Source organism: Arachis duranensis, chromosome 2 (assembly GCF_000817695.3).
Source record: "Arachis duranensis cultivar V14167 chromosome 2, aradu.V14167.gnm2.J7QH, whole genome shotgun sequence".
Taxonomy (NCBI): Eukaryota; Viridiplantae; Streptophyta; class Magnoliopsida; order Fabales; family Fabaceae; genus Arachis; species Arachis duranensis.
The window spans coordinates 3,265,753-3,285,323 of NC_029773.3; the positions used below are offsets into that span (position 1 = coordinate 3,265,753).

The 19,571-nt window shown below is 33.6% G+C and overlaps 4 protein-coding genes across 5 annotated transcripts; 1 reads left to right on the top strand and 3 right to left on the bottom strand.

The window, feature by feature from the left end:
* Positions 1–694: 694 nt before the first annotated feature.
* LOC107472976 (F-box/LRR-repeat protein 12) lies at positions 695–3,303 on the bottom strand. Of its 2 annotated transcripts, none has more exons than XM_052258000.1 (2): positions 3,109–3,303; positions 695–2,224 (listed from the first exon to the last, which is right to left on the bottom strand). In XM_052258000.1, exon 2 carries the CDS (start codon positions 2,005–2,007, stop codon positions 838–840), a length of 1,170 nt encoding a protein of 389 aa, XP_052113960.1. In that variant the 5' UTR covers positions 2,008–2,224; positions 3,109–3,303; the 3' UTR covers positions 695–837. The 2 variants fall into 2 exon arrangements, with proteins under 2 accessions (XP_052113960.1, XP_015947983.1); XM_016092497.3 differs by having other exon boundaries at positions 695–2,360.
* Positions 2,018–3,134, bottom strand: LOC107473039 (uncharacterized protein At4g08330, chloroplastic). Its single transcript, XM_016092567.1, has 2 exons — positions 3,109–3,134; positions 2,018–2,360 (listed from the first exon to the last, which is right to left on the bottom strand). The coding sequence occupies exons 1-2, from the start codon at positions 3,132–3,134 to the stop codon at positions 2,018–2,020; spliced, it is 369 nt and encodes a 122-aa protein (XP_015948053.1).
* A 1,205-nt stretch (positions 3,304–4,508) lies between the features above and the next one.
* LOC107472975 (4-hydroxy-tetrahydrodipicolinate reductase 2, chloroplastic) lies at positions 4,509–8,006 on the top strand. The gene is made up of 8 exons (XM_016092496.2): positions 4,509–4,838; positions 5,430–5,667; positions 6,091–6,224; positions 6,328–6,402; positions 6,683–6,784; positions 7,065–7,174; positions 7,271–7,358; positions 7,720–8,006. Exons 1-8 carry the CDS (start codon positions 4,602–4,604, stop codon positions 7,786–7,788), a joined length of 1,053 nt encoding a protein of 350 aa, XP_015947982.1. The 5' UTR covers positions 4,509–4,601; the 3' UTR covers positions 7,789–8,006.
* Positions 8,007–8,306: 300 nt separating this feature from the next.
* LOC107472974 (common plant regulatory factor 1) lies at positions 8,307–13,258 on the bottom strand. Its single transcript, XM_016092495.3, has 13 exons — positions 13,026–13,258; positions 11,719–11,821; positions 11,569–11,631; positions 11,151–11,246; positions 10,970–11,050; positions 10,721–10,762; positions 10,465–10,625; positions 10,281–10,329; positions 10,130–10,175; positions 9,487–9,719; positions 9,280–9,357; positions 9,010–9,135; positions 8,307–8,924 (listed from the first exon to the last, which is right to left on the bottom strand). Exons 2-13 carry the CDS (start codon positions 11,779–11,781, stop codon positions 8,685–8,687), a joined length of 1,278 nt encoding a protein of 425 aa, XP_015947981.1. The 5' UTR covers positions 11,782–11,821; positions 13,026–13,258; the 3' UTR covers positions 8,307–8,684.
* Positions 13,259–19,571: the final 6,313 nt, after the last annotated feature.

A 19,571-nucleotide genomic window follows, 5' to 3' on the forward strand; every position in this document is an offset into this window, starting at 1 on the left:
TTCTTTTTTTAATTTTTGGTAATAGTACTTGTGAACTTTAACTTAGATTTGATTCACTATGGTTGGATGGACTTAGGCTTGGTTTGGATCAATTCACATTCAGCACCCATAGGATTCCACGTTTCGGGCTTCAACCAAAACAGATTTGGGTTGCAACAATAATTTCTTTAGATCTGCATCACTAAATAAGACTATTAAACCTAATTGGATGTTTAACCCAATAAACCAATATTTATCATCATTATTAAATTAATTATTTTCTTAACTCAACAAAACCAAAAAGCATAACCCTACCCGTTTCTTCATTTGCATGTATTAAACACCAATTCTAAAATTTTGTTAAGGACACTGAACCATATATATAAAATATAAAAATATTATATTAATATTAATGTACAAAATAATTTTTTATTATATATCATTTTAAATAATTTTTTATATTAATAATTAATAATACATATTATTCTTAAATATGTAATTATATTTAAGTATATCTAAACATGTTCGGATAAATATTTTTATTTTTTATTAAAACAGCTAAATACAAAAGATAAGTACGTCAAATAATTATAAGATGGGTGACATATCTGATATGTGTCTAACAAGCACACACAACAATTTAATGAAATATAAATGATTCATAGATGATGATCATATTTAAAGCAACAAAAAAATAAAATCTATGATGAATATATATCAATAATATCCAAATAATGCATTTCACATAAAACAACCACAAGTTTTTAATTATCCAAATTTCCAAACAACTGATTTATAAAGCTCAGTTGTAGAGAAAGATAGTTCTCTTCTAAACACAAATAAATCTATCAACAAGTATCATCTGAATTCCAAGAAAGGTGGGTTTATAGACAAAACCTCTTCCTCCTTCACACAAACCTCAGCTCTCTGAGACTTAAACAACTCTACTGCCACAGGCGAAAGGCGAACACAACCGCTCAAGTATAGAGTGGACAGACTCTTACAACCGTCTCGCAACGCCTCTAGGCTACCGTTGCAAAGATTGCGACAGCGGTTAACATGTAATGTCTTCAACTTCTTACAGTATAACCCCACTGCTTGCCATCCAGATATGCTAACCTCATGGCACAAGGCTAAGTTCCATTCTTCAAGTAGTGGACATCCCTTGGCAATTGCTGTGATAGAGGTGTCAGAAACAGTCCTGCACATTTGAAAGTTTAGGATCTTAATGCTCGAGGAAGATCCTATTCCGGCCAAGGGATCTCCGAGTGGAGACCAACTCAAACAAGAAACATTGAGATACTCTAATCCGCCACCACTAACAATTCCGATTACCCCTTCCGGCTTAAGCATACAAGATTCAGCCTCTATGTATGCAAGAGTGTTTGAACATCCCTTAAAGCCAACACCAGTTATGCCCTCACAATGTGATATGTTAACCCCTTTAAGTCGGCGACAAGCCTGCGTAAGAGCCTTTAAACCATTGTCAGATATTTGTATGCAGTAGGAGAGGTTTGCATATTCCATAAGGAAGCAAGCATTGGCTAAAGTCTCCAATCCCAAGTCGGTAATACCCGGGCATCGATAAAGACTAATCGATGTTAATAGGGGACAACCAGAAGCAACCAAGGAAAGTCCATAGTCAGTGACTTTCAAGCAAAAATCTAAATTAAGTTTCTGCAAATCCGAGCCATAGTTGAGCAAACGAGTCAATCCTGCATCATTTAGCTCTCTGCAGCCAGATAAGCATAAAGATTCTAAATGTTGAAAGCGCCTTAGCAACTTATGAAGATGGAGTGTGTGAATGTCAAGAACCTTTTTGGACAAAGAGGAAGGAGTTAACAAAGTGAATGAACACGAAAATTGCAATGACCGACGACTGGAATCATGAATGCCTAGCCATCGACGACAAGTCAAGCCAAATGATTCACGATCCGTGGGACTATCTAAACCATGGAAGATAACAGTGAGGCAATCATCCGGAAGGTGCATGATTGAGATTGCATTATTTCTAGAAAGATCTCCCATGTTGACCTGTTCAAGATTCTTCTGAAGAAGGTTGTAACGAACGAATCTTTATGGCAAATTTTCTAGAGCTAGATGAAATAGGAGATTCAAATCCACAAAGAACAGGTGTTTCTCTATCATAACCATAACCAATATGAACCCCACACTTGCGACAGAGCAATTTAGTCTTCGAACGATGACCAAACCAAGGGACAGGAAAACAATTTATTTCATCAACCTGCGTAAATCGGCTAAGATCAACTGAAGAAAAAGAGATTGATCCTTTCTTAACAGACTTTTGATACTGAGATGCAATGTTAGATGTGATTCGATTCGATGATGACAAGTTCAAAGGGTATCCACAAGAGCCACAACTGCATTTCAAAATGCATATCATACAAATTGCAAAAGAAAACAAAAAGGATAAAAATAAAAACAAGACCATTCATCAAAAACAAGAAAGATAAAACACAATATAAAGCACCAACCAACTCACACACTAATAGAAAAAGCATCAAATCCAAATACAAAACACAAGATTAGATGCATGCTAACAACATGAACATTCCCAACAACCACTTTCATCAACAATCAAATCAAGGCATCATTAAGATTTAAGATATACACTCACTGATTAAATTCAAATCCAAAACACCAAACATGCTAAATGCTTTCATAGTAAAAGCCGTCTCTTTGAGGGAATAATTGGGAGAAAAAGATAAACTCAACATCCAAAAAGGAATAAAGAATTATATTTACATGCACTAAAGGGAATATCAAAATCTGCAATTAGTGATTATATTTCTATTTTCCAAGTCACATGATTCATGTTCCAGCACATGGCTTCTCAACAAGCTGACACCTTTAAGAATTGGGTGCCGGCAACATCTAAATTCTAAACACCTCACATCACAAAAATCATAAAAAGATGACATCAAATACAAAATCTACCCAAAGGGTATCGCAAACAATATAGCCAGCATCAATCAAAACAGAGAACAGAATAAAAATTACAATTTTTTAAACCCATAATTACCAAATAGCATATGAATAAAAGAATTAAAATCTGAGAAAAGACTCGGAATTAGAGAAAAAAAAAATAAAAAAGGAACAGAGAGATACCTGTAAGAGACGTCAGCTTGGGACATCCTTTTAGTTTTCTCCGAATTGTACGATCATAAGCAGAACTCATCCTCGTCCATTGTCTCAGAGATTAAAAAAAAATGAATAAATGAGATTTAGAGAAGCTTCAATGTTTGGATTATTCTCAGAAGTGCAGTGTTTTACGTTTACAAGGCACGTTTCCAACACACTTTAAGACTTAACAAAAATACTCCATAAAAGAACAAGGTCAATAAATTAAATTAAATGTGGTTGGTTACTTGGTTTATATAATTTATTTTATGTGATTTTAAAGTTAAGATCATAATATGATAAAATAATAATAATCTTTAACTAAAAGGAATATTCAAATAAAATTAGTTATACTCTTAAAATCTATATTGGTTATTTGATATTCAAATAAAATATTTATTAATTAAAAATGTATGTGATTTTGACAATAAAAGGAATACTTAAATAGCACTTTTAAGTTTATCTACTTGACATTATAATCTATAAACCATAAATTTTAAAACTTAAAAGACTAAGTTAAGTTGGAGTTAATCAATTATCTCTTTGTCTATTGATAACATAATATTATAGGATAGTTTGGAAGTGTTTGAATGAAAAAAATAATAAATAAATAAATAACTATTTGTATCTATGAAAGATGAAAATATTGATATATGTATTTATACTAAATTAAAATTAAATTTATATTACGTAAGATATCTTCTGTGTGACAAAAGTATCTTGTCTTTGGAGGGTTGGAGTGCTTGGTAAGGTACTTTTGTCACACAAAAGACAGGTACAAATTTAGTTTCGATCTAATGTGAATACATATGTCAGTGTTTTCATTTTTTATAGATACAAATACTAGTGTATTCTTAATTTAACTTATATTTACCTTTTTAAAATAAATTGTAGAAAATATATCAATCACAATTACAATTTATCGTAATATATAAAACATAACTATTTACATAAGATTACACATAAAAAGGTCTAAGTCACAATTATATAATATTTACTTTAAAATGAATCTAAAAAAATGTTTATTACAAGTTTCCAAGTTGTTAAAAAAATGTAAAGTACTAGACACAATGAGTGAGAAATGGAAAAAGCTATAATCAATTTTCTAATTTTCATACTTATTGCTTAAGTTTTGTTTTAATATTATTGTTAATAATTTTAAAAGTATGTGTAAATTAATTAATAAAAAATGTTTTTGTAGAATAAAATACATAACAAAAGAAACAAGAATATGATTGTAGATACATAACATAACAACATATAAATTATATTTTTAAATATATTTAAGATTTTAAAAATGATATTGTAAGTCACCAAAAAAAAATACAAATTACAGTTTAGTAGATACATTACTTTTTCGTTTTTCCTAAAACCCTAAAAATATCGAAACGTTTCGCAAACCCTATCAAATCTGAATTCCGAAACCTTAAAAGTCTTGAGCCCCTGTACTTGGAGCTCATTCACTCTCTCTTACCTCATCAATGGCAACCTCCATGCTGAAATCCCCAACCAAATTGCTACACAATCAGCTCGCGCTCTCTTCCAATGCCAGTAGCAGAATCAGGACAAGGAGTAGCATCGTTGTTCCAGTTTCACACAAGAGAAGAAGCTCGCGTTTGTTCTCCGTAGTGTCAATGGCTGCTTCTTCAACCACTCCTGTTCAGACTTTCCTTGAAAAGTCTCCACCTTCGCAGCAGAATCTTGGAATCCCAATAATGGTGAATAGACTGATGGAAAATGAAAAATTTTCGTTTTTCTAGCTCTTGGGTGTATGTTTCAATGCTCAAGTTTTATTCTTTTTTATTTTGGGTTAAATATAGTTTTTTTTTTTTTGAACTCCCATTGCTTTTTGAAGGAAGAAGCTTCTTTTGTATCTCTTTATTGTTGACCATCGGAATTTGCTAATTTAGAGCAGCTTTCATGAATGACATTTTTATAACCAACTCTGTATTGGTTGAGTGATTGAGTAGTTTGTTCCTTTCATCAAACCAAATTAGTAGAATTCCTATTTATAAAGTCTGAGTAATAACCAACTTGAATTGGTCGAGACTAGTTGTCCGCTCAAGCAAGTGTCAGGTTCAAATCCCGCCTTGTGTAGATAGTAACTCAGTAACTCAGTAACTCAGCAGACATTAAATGGAGACTCAGTCCTTGAAAGATTAGTCCTTAGCTTGCCAGGATAGGGGATACTGCTGGAAACCAAAAAAAGTCTGAATACTAGTAGTGAAGAAGAAAGAAAAATTGCATTTTGTAAAGCTAAACTCTGAAAAAAGGAGATTACTTATTTATGTTATGTTCAAAATTTTCAGGTTAATGCATGTACTGGGAAAATGGGAAAAGCTGTGATCAATGCAGCCGAAGCTGCTGGAGTGTATGTTGTTCCTGTGTCTTTTGGGTGTGAAGAGGAGGCTGGACAGACATTTCAGATTGGTGAAAAGGAGTTCCTTGTGCAAGGTCCTTCTGATAGAGAAACTGTGCTTGCATCTATCCATGATAAGTATCCGAATTTGATTGTTGTGGACTACACAGTGCCAAGTGCAGTTAATGGTATGTATGTTGAAGCATACATGTTTATGTTCTATGATATAATGCACAGTATGAAATCTTGCTGTTAACAAATGAAACATGTTATAAAGTTGTATATACAGTGTATTTCTCACAATTTGATCTTGAAATGAAATGCATTACATTTCTCTTAGGCATCTCTTTAGATTTTTGAGTATAGGAATTGATATTATGGAATTCAGTAGCAAAGAATCTCTGGACTGTACTTGGCCCTCTTGTTGATCGGTGTACATTTTAAATGAAATTCACGACGCATATCATGTTTTGCGGTGATGATAACATAATTGTATTTCTGAATTTATGATATATGAGTCGAAGTATTTTATGAAGACTCTTAATAGTATTGCCTGTACTTCTGAAATTTCGCTTAGTTATTTACATTTTTCCTCATTTATTGTCATGCAGCCAATGCAGAGTTGTACTGTAAGGTTGGGGTTCCCTTTGTGATGGGTACCACTGGAGGAGATAGGGACCTCTTGCTTAAGACTGTTCAAGACTCGGGGCTTTATGCTGTGATATCGCCACAAATGGGGAAGCAGGTACTATGATTCCAGATAACCTTTTTCAATTTTCAGTATTTTTCACGTCTCTTATACTCCTGTATTCTGAAATCCTTATGCTGTTCTTGGATTATATTATTAGGTAGTTGCTTTTCTTGCGGCTATGGAAATTATGGCAGAGCAATTTCCTGGTGCCTTCTCTGGGTATAACTTACAGGTAGCTCTTTTTGCCACATTTTGGGGGCTGGGGTTCGGCTCTAATTGAAACTAAATTGAGTATATAGACCCAGAACTGAATTAGTTAATTAAATTTCTTATTACTTTAATGATAATAGAGGATAAGTTGCAGTTATGTTGAAACTACTATCATACTTATTTTAGTTATACTGAGCAATAATACTAGGTTTCATCAACTTTTTAGTTCTGTTTTTTCTTTAGAAAAGTTAAGCTTCTATTGATGTAACATTAAAATCTGATGCATTCTTCCAAGATATTAGGTAATGGAGTCTCATCAAGCAAGCAAAGTTGATGCATCTGGAACTGCGAAGGCTGTAATTTCCTGCTTCAACAAATTAGGCGTGGATTTTGATATGGATGAGGTGCGTTAGTTCACATTTCACAGTTCATTTTATAGAACAGTATTCTCTTGAGCATTGCCAAACTACTTGCTAACTGAACCTTCTGTGTGCATATTATGAATCTAGCTTATTAAGTTCTCATATCAATGGCATGTCAAGGATTTTCATGTTTTGGATCACATATTCACTGACAAACTAATTTTGCTTAGATTGAGTTATTGGTTGCAAAATATAGTTGATTTTCAAAGTAGCATAAATAACAACATTTCACCCTTTCCCCTTTTCCGGATGAATTTGTCAGATACAATTGATCAGGGATCCAAAGGAACAACTTGAAATGGTTGGTGTCCCAGAGGAACACTTGTCAGGTCATGCTTTTCATATGTATCATTTGACATCACCAGACGACACGTAAGAAACAAACGTCACACACCATTCTCCTCGTTCTCTTTCACATGTTTTGACCATCTTCTTTTTACCGGCTAATACGCTTATCACTTGCTGCAGAGTTACATTCGAGTTCCAACATAACGTTTGTGGTAGATCAATATATGCTGAGGGTACCGTTGATGCTGTACTATTTCTTGCTAAAAAGGTGCTCAAACTTGCCTTAATGTAAATTGCATTTTACACCTATATGTGATTAAAGTAGTATTCATTTCTTCAAAGATGCATTTACTACTAGATTGATTGTCCAGAAACCACCCAAAATCATGTCTTGTTTAGCTTTTGGTGTCAAAATAGATTCATCAAGTAATGCATTATTGGAAAAGGTCGATTTGTACACAGACCCATTTTATATTGCTTCTAATGACAAGTCAAATTATAATATATGATTCAATGTCTATGTTGGCAATGTATTTTCATATTAATATTTATATTAACATTTATTAATATTCTGTTGTCATGTGCACTATTTGCAATCTTTGATTGTTGATTTTATATGATGAGTGCAGATTGAAGAGAAGGATAATAAAAGATTATACAACATGATTGATGTTCTTAGAGAAGGCAACATGAGATGAGAAGCTGTGGTTCGGATCTCGGTTTGTACAAGTTGCTAAGAAGAGATTTGATATATCCCTATGGTTTTTGAAAACCAATCAGTAATTTAGCTTCTATTTATTTTTCCTTTTGTTTTTGAATGAGAATAATGTAGCTTCTATTTTATTGTTCTTTTGTTGAGGATAGTAGTATTATCGGGAACAACAATTTAACTTCGGTTTCTAAAATCTTGCAATCACTTTTTCTCTCTCTTCTAATTTTCTAGTATCATTAAATATAAAATGAACATGTAATTCCTATCACCAATATTTCAAATAAAGAGATACATATATACAGGAATAGCTTAAATGTCAATCTAGAGAGTAATATGGACTCAACAATTTTCTTTAGAAAAAATAATTCAAGTTCAAAATTACTTATAACCAAATGCTCTTGCGCAAAGAAATACTGAAAATTTTAAAACATAATTCCAAAAATGATTTGTTCCCAAAAGTGGGAATTGAATGCAGATTAAATAGTAGGAATACCTTCACCAAACTTGAGAGATGTCAATCAAACTTGATAAATATTAGAAATATAGGATTGTTCATAGAGTAGGAATACCTTAAACCAAGGAGGTCCACACCAATCAACACCACAACCAATTATGCAATGGTTCAACAACCATTTCTAAAAGTCTAAACTAAATCTCTAGTTCCCTTCAATTTACAAACATTTTAAGTTGTCATAATCTACTTCTGTCACATCTAATAGAATACAGTTTTTTGTCCTAAAAAAAAAAACTGAAAAGCAAATTCTTGATGGATTTTCATATCCTAAAATTCAGCTGATCCATCCCCTTCTGAAAACTGTTAGCACTCAGCAGTAATTTTGGGCTTGTAATATGCCAAAACTAAAGCCAGAACAATCATTGGTCTCAACCAGCTGCGACAGCATCAGCTCTAGGATTTGTATCCATTAGTTGATGCAGCTTTGCCCCAGAGTTTGATTTGTTCTCACAAAAATCAGTTTCCTCAGCAGTTCTATCATCAGAACTAGAATTATTGTTAACTCTTGATAGTAAGTTTTCTGTACTCACAGGGGTAGCCCTGTTGCTGTCAGTGTTGTTCAAAACTATCTCATCTGCTGGTCCCAGTTGAGCATTTTTCAGTTTTTCCTGAATTCAATTAATTAAATAATTAGTCTGGGAAAATATATCTATGAAGCACAAAGATACAAGAAAGGATATTATAGAAAAATACCCTTAATGTAGTATTCTCCACCCTCAGTTTCTCAGAACTTTCACTCAATTGATTTATCTCTGATTTCAACGACACATTCTCAGCAGTCAAGTTTTCGACTTTTCGTGCCAATTCTTCAGCCTCGGCCTGATCAGACAAAATATGAACAAAATATGAACGTTACTGACAAGGTTTCAACTTTTGATTGTCTTTTAGTACTTCATGATAGACAAGCATTGCATAAAGAAAATAAGTCAATGAAACAAAACTGCAATATGTAAATATATATACCTGCTTCCTTAGCCTGGACCTTCTGGCAGATTCACGGTTTGACTGTTTCCTCCTCTCACGTTTCAGCTCACGCTCGTTCTAAGAATTCAAACAGGATGAAGATTCATCATTACTATTAGCATGCATTTCATAAGCACTTCAAATGAAACCATATGTGAATACTGAATAGTAACCACTGGGAAGTGATCATTCATAATCTGGTCATACCTGTATCCAAGCTTCTGAAGGCATAACTGCACAAGGTTGTGGCCCATTTGGAGAATTTGTCCTAGGATGTAGAGATGCAGGGTTCATCAACTCCAGTGCTGTGGTCATACCTGAAGAAACAACAGGTGCAGCTAATGTTCCTGTAATACTGATTGGGGCAGTTGCAATCGTCTTATTGGCTGCATTCTCTTTAGGGGCCGGACTGTCTTGTATCTCAGTTTTCCCTTCCCCGTCTGCTTGTGCAGTAGGTATTTATAAGTACCAATACAAAGAATTATTTTGACAACAATACTCTAGAATGAATATTTCCATGTGCTCATATATAAGTATTGTATTCAGGATGTTAAGTAACAGATATTGATCACCGGTAACTGCATGAATAGGATACAGGTAATAACTTGACCATCTAAAGTCTGAAAACCAGGTAATTTCATCTTAACATTAGTCACACCGAAAGGAATATAAAAATTTGCATAATTTCACCATATTGTACACAAACAACAGGAGAAACGACTAATCAGAAACATATATGATGAACCGATTGACCTCATACATAAAGTAATGACTAGAGAAGCATGATTATGATCCAGGACAAATATTAAATTCATTCAAGAGGTCACATTTAGCAAAGAACAAGTCATACCAGTGGTTGGTGTTCCATCACGTCTTCTTTTCCTTGTCTGATTAGTCTGGGCATAGCATTGGCAAATATCATAAGTATTTTAAGTTACAATAACAACAAAGCCTTATCCCACTAGGTGGGTCTGGCTATCAAAATATTAGTAGATTCTTACCCCTGCAGTGTTGCCATCACTTCCATCACTGGAACCTTCAGTGTCCACACTGTTGACATCATAAATTTATTCAGTTACATATATGATCCCAATAGAATAGCACGCTCATGGTTCAATCTTATATACTAAAGGAGAGGAAGAATATTCATTTCAATTATATAATACAGAAGGAAAAGTGGCATACCTCTGTGATAGCCTGTTTTCCGCTCCACGTTCCGCACTTCCAGTGTTGCCATTGCCTATTGACATTGCCAGCCCATCAAATCCTTTCAATTTTTTCATTAGACCCTGATCAGTATTTCCAGATAATTTGGTTGGTGTTTCTACACTTGAAGGAGTACCAGCCTGCATTATTTCATTATCAAGACTCAATTTTTTTTTTAACAATGTTCAGGAAATCAAAAGAGTAGGAAATGATTTCAGAGAAATCCAAAACTTACAGCAGGTGAAGTCGGAAGTCCCTGACCATGTGCATGAGGCCCCTATATTTTATCAAATGAGACTCATGAGCTAATAGGAAAAACTTGTACCAACAGGGCATATATAAAGAATGGAAAACTTTTGCATTGACCACTTCAGTGTTCATAAATCAATCGCCCAAGGTTCATTACAAGAATATCAAAGAATGATGTTGTTAATGACAGCTGAAATAAATCCACGTATAAACAGTTTCAAGAATGCAAACTTACAATAGCAACTGCAGGGTGAGCATAAACCCCTCCATGCGAATAGATTGCTGCATAAGGCGGCCCATAAGGTGGCATCATAGGCTGGAAGAAACATAAGTTGGTAAATTATTCAGCTCCACCAGGACGTATCACAACATCTACTCAAAAACAAAGAATGGTGATAAGTACAATACAATAATACCTGTGGTGGTCCCCACATGTATGGATGAGGAGCATGACCATTAGCCACAGCCGAGTTATAGTATGGGGGCATGTTGACTCTTGGTCCATAATATGCCTGAGAATATATAGATACTTTAAAGTCACGGTAGTTATTTCAAAAGATAAAGCAAACCAAAAGGCCAAAATTAATTGAATAATGATTGGAGAACGCATAATTATGGTGCACCATGATCCTATCCTGCAACAATGATTGATAATCCAAAGTCCAAACGTTTCCTACCAAATAGACATCTTTCATTGATTCAAATAACTAAGAATGGAAATATGCAGACAACAGTTTTCAAATACTTCATAGCGAAAATGCGGACATGTCTTTTAAACAAGAGGTAGCTAAAATTTTATTTAGTGGAAGTGAAGTGAAGGAAAACTTAGGTAACCTGCATGGCACTCCAATCAGGATAAACATGAATATTTTGCTGGTTGGTCTGATTGGTCTGATCCTGTAAGTAAATTTGGAACGATAGTGGTTAGCCACAACCTTCTCCTTCATTGTTTCCAGACACACAAAGAAACTGTTCTTAGCTTACCGTTGCTACCGGTGAAGATGACTTTTCAATCTTGGTGGATTTTCCTTCCTCACTGTTTCCCATTAGGTAAGCACCAAAAGAAAACCCAACAACAGTGATTCGGCTGCATTAACAGGAAACCATGTCAGCAACTATCAGCAAGAGAAAAAATGTTGCAATGAAGAAAAGCTAAAAGCGTAAGCCAAGATTTATGCACTTCAAAACCAAGTAACCAACACTTGATCCTAGTCTCCTAGATAGAAGCTAAACATAATCTCTAATCTAAAAACAAATATTTAATAGGTTATAATGGCAAAAACAAAAAATTAACAAATTCTGCAGAAAGGAAGAGCAATTCCAACATTCAAATCATAGCTCAATAAATAAAACATCAATCACTTAAATCAAAGGGGTAAAGGCAGTGAGAAATTTAGTTCTGTTAAGAAATTCTTAACTACAAACCACATGGCACCAACAAAGATTCATATTTTTTTCTTGATAAGGACAACAAGAAAAAATGAAATCAAAGACATGACTAGCTGGTAAATGATGGAAAGTAAAGGGGTCAATTATGTCATTTTACTACCCCAAAAGGGCAGAGAGAGAGAGTGATGAACTCAAACTAACACGGCATAACATGGACACAATCAATCCCAAAAGGACAAATCCAGGAAGTTAATGACCAAAAGGTCCCTCCAAAACCAAACCTTTCTATCACTTCAATATGGTAACAGGACTATTGAATCTTCTGAATTTGCTTCTTTATACCTAGTTAGTAGATTATAATTTATAGGTTCTTTCCTGATTCAATAACCCCCAACCTTCTCTATTCTCTACCCTTACTCCTATTCACCTATTTTATATAAGGAAAATTAAATTCACAAAAAAAAAAGTTACCGAACAAACATACAAAAAACAAAAAATTGAATGAATCAAAACACAGACAGCACAGAAATTCATATATTTTAGTTCCTACAATAAGAGATCCATGCAAATCCCAAATCTAGCCTTGTTTAATTAGCTAAAAGTATAGAACTACAAAACAGTGAAACTTTTTTTTATAGATGTTAGACTTCAATTTCCACAAAACAAAACAAAAGTTTCAAAATGAACCACATAATCTCTTTTGCATCTCTCTCAATCTCTCTCTCTCTCCTAATCCTCTTCATATATTTCTCAAAAATTTTCACTTAATCATAAAAATTTCAAGTTTCATGAATTCAAGTTTCTCTTCTAAAATCCATGAATGAAAATTAAAGGAGTAAAATTTCCCAGTTTAACTCAAAACTAGAACCCAAAAAAAAAAGAGTGCTGGAAATTCCACGTACCTGAAAAAAAACGCGCAATTCTTCTCGTCACCGAAAATTAAAATAAAAAAAATCTCAGCTAAAACCAAACAAAACAAAAGAGAAAAAAAATGACGAAGCAATCCGCGTAGCTCAAATGAAGGTTTGAAATGAGAAATCACGCATTTTGTGTCTCTCTACTTTCTCTCTCTATAAAAAAACGAGGGAAAGAAAGGTTTGAAGAGAGAGAAAGGTGGGGGTGGTGAAGAAGGAGGAGAAAGAGAAGGAGAAGGAGAATGAGAGAAAGAAACTCCACGTCACTATACACGTGTCGTATGTAGGTTTTTCCGTATGTATACGATGTATAAATACTCTGGGAAAATCCGTATACGGTGGTGAGGGAGGGAGTGTGGTGGTTGTTGAGCTGGCTTATCGCAAATAGCGCTGGCCATTTATTTATTCTCAGCTAATCGTGGCCGTACACGTGGTGATTGCTTAAGGTGGCAGGGTCCATCCTAGCCTGCCATTCATGTGGGCTTACGTGGCCGTTGAATTTCAAAAATCAACTAAAAAAGGAAATTTAAATTTCTTTTTGATCAGCTAGAGATTTTTAAATCGGTAGATTTTTTTTTTTAATTATGTTATTACGAAAGAATTCTACCTATATTACGCCTGCGGTACATAATCAAATTATAAATCTAGAGAAAAAAAAGGGTTATGTTAGGCCTTCGTCAGCCAATTAAAAATATAATCGAATCTTCATGACATGTATTAAATACGTTATTGTGTTGAAGTTAGGTCGTTGCCCAGAAGCAACGCGTTGTATGACTTGTGCCCAGTGTTAAATGAGTAAAAGTCGCTACATCGGTGCCGGGTGTAGTGTTAAATGGACAAGGATTCTCACATTTTCGTGAACGGACAAGGGTAAATAAACTAGTTTACAAAAAAAAAAAGTAAAGGTCGAAGTAACAGAAGGTTGAGATTTGGGACATAGAACATAGGCACTCTAATAAGAAAATCCATGGAGGTGGTGGATACCATGATAAGGAGGAAGATTAACATCATGTGCATACATGAAACAAAATGGATCGGCGCAAAAGTTAGGGAGTTGGATACCTTCGGGTTCAAATTTTTGTATACAAAAAATGTGAAGAATAGGAATATAGTAGGTATTATCGTGGATAAGTATTGGAAGAAGGACATAGTGGATGCCAAGAGGGTGGGTAATTGGAACATCTCTATCAAACTTGTGGTGGAAGGAAGTGCTTTTCTTGTGATTAGCACCTATGCACCACAAGTGGGTTTGGACGAGTAATACAAAATAAGATTTTGGGAGGATCTAGAGAGTTTGGCCCAAGACATACGTTCCGGAGATAAAATTTTCTTAGGAGGAGATTTAAATGGCCATGTTTGATTGGGTATGGAAGTATAAACGGAGGCCATGGTTTTAGGGTGGTCAATACCGATGGTAAAACTATTTTGAATTTTTCATCAACCTTTGACCTTCTCCTCGAAAATACATATTTTAAAAAGAGATATGAACATCTTATAACCTATAGGAGTGGCATGATAAGCTCTCAAATTGACTTCTTCTTGTTAAGGAGAGTTGACAAAAAATTTTGCATTAATTGTAAAATTATTCTGGGAGATAGTTTAACAACACAACATAAGATGTTCGTCATAGATTTTCGCATTGAGCAAAAGTTGAGGAAAATACATCATACGAAAAATCAAAGACGAGGTGGTGGCGGATGAAATGTGAGGAATAAGGAAGTTTCTTAAGACGAGTAGAAGTGTAGGGAGATGGTAGAAGTTATTAGAAGAACAACAAAAGAAAGTTTTGGTGAATTTAAAAGAATATGATCAAGAGACAAGGAGTCCTGGTGGAAGAATGCGAGTGTACAAGAAAATATAAAGAAAAAAGAGAGTGCTGTAAAGAGTGATTTTTGTGCTACAATGCAGATAATTATGAAAAATATAAGGCGGCTAAGAAAAAGATAAAGTGGCTGTAAGTGAAGTAAGAATAAGAGTATATGAGAGTATGAGGGTCTCTACCAGTCTTTAGGCACGAAGGAAGGAGAAAAAGGTATATAGAATCGCAAAGAGACGTGAAAGAAGAACAAGAAACTTGGATCAGGTTAAGTGCATAAAGGATAAAGATGAAGAGGTTTTGGCTCAAGATGAGAAGATCAATGAAAGGTGAAAGAGCTACTTCTACGAGTTATTTAATGAATGACAGAAGACTCTTCCGAGTCTTGGTCGGTTATGCACGCGGGAGAAAGATCAAAACTTCAACTACTATCGAAGGATTTGAAAGTTCGAGGTAAAAGAGGCTCTAAAGCGGATAAAAAATGACAGGGAAGTAGAACCCAATAATATTCCAATTGAAGTTTGGAAGGGCCTTAAAGAGAAAGGTATCAGTTGGTTAACTAAACTTTTTAATGAGATTTTAATATCAAAGAAGATGTTAGATAAATGGAGAAAGATTATCTTGGTACCTATCTATAAGAATAAGGAGGATATAAAGAGTTGCGAAAATTATAGAAGGATCAAACTCATGAGCCATACCATGAAATTATGGGAAAGGGTGATAGAATGGAGATTGCGACAAGAGACACAAGTAACAAAGAAGCAATTTGGTTTTATGTCAGAAAGATACCACTGAAGCTACATACCTATCAAGAAGGATGATGGAGAGGCATCACAGTAATAAAAGGGATCTACATATGGTGTTTATTGATTTGGAAAAAGCGTACGATTGGGTGCCAAGAGAAGACTTATGGAAGGTTTTGGAAAGGAAGAGAGTAAGAATCGGATATATTCATGCAATTAAAGACATATATGATAGTGCTACAACTAGTGTGAAAACTTAAGGTGGTATGACAGAGAAATTTTCTATTGGTATAGGATTATACCAAGGATCATCCTTGAATCCATACTTTTTCACATTAGTGTTGAAAGTACTCACAGAGTATATCCAAGAGCCTGTGTCATGGTACATGCTCTTTGTCAATGATATCGTCCTTATGGAAGAGTCAAGCGAAGACCTAAATAAGAAGTTAGATTTATGGAGAGAAACTCTAGAAGTGTATAGTCTGCGCATAAGTCGCAGTAATAAGTTCAGCCACCAAAGAAAAAACCCTAATACAAAGGTGAATATTGGAGAAAATATCCTACAAAAAATTAAAAATTTTAAGTATCTTGGGTGTATCATATAGGATAATAGTGAGATTGAACATGATGTAAATCATAGGATCCATGCAGGTTAGTCAAAATGGCGGAGTGCGTCTGGTTTTATATGTGACAAAAAAAGTGCCTTTAAAACTTAAAGGTAAATTCTATCGCACTGCTATCAAATCGGCTATGCTTTATGGTACAGAGTGTTGGGCGGCCAAATGGGAACACGAATATAAGTTAAGTGTGGCAGAGATGAAGATGTTGAGATGGATGAGTAGTCATATGCGATTGGATAGAATAAGGAACGAAGATATAAGAGAGAGTTGGAGTAGCACCTATTGTGAAAAAGATGGTAGAATCGCGTCTTATGTGATTTAGACATGTGATAAGAAGATTGACAAAGCACCCAGTCAAGAGTGTAGATGAGATGGAAGAGGGACAGGGGGTGAAAGATAGAGGAAGACCTAGGAAAAACATTCATGAGGTGGTCAAACGAGATTTGCTTGTAAATGATCTCTCTGTAAACATGTTACATGATAGAATTCAATGACATTGCTTGATCCATGTAGCTGATCCCATCTAATGGGATAAGACTTTATTGTTGTTGTTATTATGTTACTACCAAAGATAAAGAATGCAACATATTTAAATGAAATAGATCGAAGAATTTTTCATTCAATGATGCATAGGATAAATTTTAGATCAGATTGTTCGATCAAGTCAAAATTTATCAACAAGAAATTTTGCTATATATATATATATAAATTGATTTAAAACTTAATATGAAATTCATTACTCTAATGTTTGGTATCATTTCAATTTAATAAGGTCACATAACAAAGTTTTAATGTTCATTTAATGAATATATAAATAGCAGCATTTTACTATTTTTTTTAAATGATACGGTATCTCCTTACTAATATTAGTATCATTTTAAAGATTGTATCCGATACAAAATTTAATTTTAAATTAGTAAATAAATACTATAAAAATTTAGTTATTGTAAAAGTCAAAACTGATACTCAGAAAATATCCCATTAGAATTACTCTTAGGATTATTTTTTGGAAGTATCAATAGTCACTTATTTTCAAGTTACTAATTTTCTTCAATTCTTTTATGTTGAACAATCATTAGCTCTTACACATAGTCTTATAATTTTGAGAGACCTGTATTTTTAATAAACAGATGTTTAAATTTGGTCACTGTTATCCCTTTATAAGAAACATTTTTTCTCTTGAAATAACATAATTATTTTAATCACTTTCATAAGAAGAACTGTATTGCACTCCTAAGCATTTTCTTCTATACATATATCAATCATTCCATTATTATCGATTTTAGGTACATGTATTTTTTTAGGGTCATACGTCGAGCTTCTCCTAAAAGTATGCCATGGGTTACTTCATCGCTGTGAAACTTAGTATTTGAATATTGGCTTGAAGCATTTTCTTTTTCTCTTCTTATTTACAAAAAATATGACATTTTGCATCCTTGAATTGATAACCATCTTTAAGCTACCCTAACCTCCTTCATCCTTTGAGGCCAACAAATAACAGATAGCACAATCTACATATTATATATTGACTATACCTTTCGACATGATCTTGGACCTAACTCATCTTTCATGGACGAACCTTCTGGATGAACACTTAACTTTTCGAAACATTAGATTCTTACCAACATTTGCCTTAACTCAAGCTAACATTCATGCTTCCAAATACTTTAATTTTCAATAAAATTTTATTATTTTACATATTTTTTAGACGAATTATTTCTTTCACAAAGAGAGCTAATTTGTTTTATAGTGACTTTTCAAAATATAATGATCATTATATAATAAAATTTGTTAAAAATTTATTTTTCCAACACATATTATAAATTTTATTGAAAGTAGTCGAGGGATCAATTCATCTGAATAGATCTCTCAAGTCATTTAAAGTAATAAAAAATATTAAAGACCAAAATATTTTATTTGTAATTTGTTGAAAGCATATTTAGCTAGTTACTTATTTAATTGAATAAAAATACTATGGACATACAAAAAATTCGTCAATCATAAATATAAAATATACAACTAAAGTATGTGAATATTGAATTTGTCAATTTAATTATATTTTTCAAGTTGCATGGGTGTTTATTTTTTTAATTATGTCAGGTGTACATTAAAATTAGTCACTAATATAGAGTACAAAATTAAATATAAAATATACATTAAAAATGAGTTAAATTATACATATATTTATACTCAAATATATAATGACATATTTGATAGCTAATTTTTAGTATGTAAAAAAATTTTTTTTTTACTCAAATCCTGGTGGATTAAATGTTTAAAAATGTTGATGGTGAATTACGTACAACCAATAAATAGTTATTTATTAGTAAGTCATTTGATAATTAAAAAACATGAGTTCTACTAGGGTTTCAAGCGAGAAAAAAGATTTAATTGAACGCAGTACCAAGAAAGTCAAAACATGTGACGAGGTTGATCTAAATCAACCTATCCAAGTTATGGACACCGCAGATCAGGGTGATGTCTCCCTCACTACGACTACCAAGTTATTCTATAAGGACTCTCTTTTAACTATTACTAGCCCAAAACTTAACGGTGAGCCAAATGTTGATTATGATATGGCGAAAGATACCTCATATCCAAAGGATCGTTGGTACAAGGAAAATGACGTCGACAATAAACAGTTTAACTCTTGTCCCGTGATTTTAGTCTCAAAAGAGGAGTTTGAGAATCAGTGCAAGCCAAGGAGAAAACATCCTTATTATGAATCTACTAGGAAAAGGTGTTAGTTTAGCCTATATGGAACAATGTCTTAAAAAAATTGGGTAAGAAAAGGGTCGATAAATGTTTTTGACATGGATTGTGATTATTTTTTTATTCACTATACATATATGAAAGATTACTTATAAGCACTCATAGAAAGGCCTTAGATGGTGTATGTGCATCATATCATCATCCAAAGGTGGAGGTTGTTCTTCCTTACCTTCAAGAATATGGGGCGTAAAATTACAATATGGGTGCACATACCTAATCTTCCTATCAAATTATACCATCAACGCTTTTTGTGAAGGATTGGGTTTGTTATTGGCCATATGCTTAAGTTTTATTGCACTATTTCCATTCATTCAAGAGGAAGATTTACACAAATTTGTGTGGAGATCAATTTCGCAACGAACCTGGAGCCACATCTCTCGGTTATGGGGAGTGAGTAGAACATTGTGTATAGGGTCTCAATTAGATCTGTTTCTTGTGTGAAAAATACGGACACAATGCAGAATCTTGTTATGAGAATAAAGAGGATTAATCCTAGAAAACGCAGAGTCCGAGTGCCGGCAAAGATAGCAATTTCAGGAAGGCCAATGGACGATGAAGGAAGGTGACCAGAATAGAAAGAATA

Coding starts and splice junctions, on each gene's coding strand:
- LOC107472976 (XM_052258000.1), bottom strand. CDS start 2,007: ATGGGAGATCTTTCTAGAAATAATGCAATCTCAATCATGCACCTTCCG.
- LOC107473039 (XM_016092567.1), bottom strand. CDS start 3,134: ATGTCCCAAGCTGACGTCTCTTACAG. Junction 2,361..3,108: donor CAAGCTGACGTCTCTTACAG/GTATCTCTCTGT, acceptor TTTGAAATGCAG/TTGTGGCTCTTGTGGATACC.
- LOC107472975 (XM_016092496.2), top strand. CDS start 4,602: ATGGCAACCTCCATGCTGAAATCCCCAACCAAATTGCTACACAATCAG. Junction 6,785..7,064: donor TGGATTTTGATATGGATGAG/GTGCGTTAGTTC, acceptor TGAATTTGTCAG/ATACAATTGATCAGGGATCC. Junction 7,359..7,719: donor TACTATTTCTTGCTAAAAAG/GTGCTCAAACTT, acceptor TGATGAGTGCAG/ATTGAAGAGAAGGATAATAA.
- LOC107472974 (XM_016092495.3), bottom strand. CDS start 11,781: ATGGGAAACAGTGAGGAAGGAAAATCCACCAAGATTGAAAAGTCATCT. Junction 11,247..11,568: donor CTGATTGGAGTGCCATGCAG/GTTACCTAAGTT, acceptor ATATATTCTCAG/GCATATTATGGACCAAGAGT. Junction 8,925..9,009: donor TGGAGAATACTACATTAAGG/GTATTTTTCTAT, acceptor AATTGAATTCAG/GAAAAACTGAAAAATGCTCA.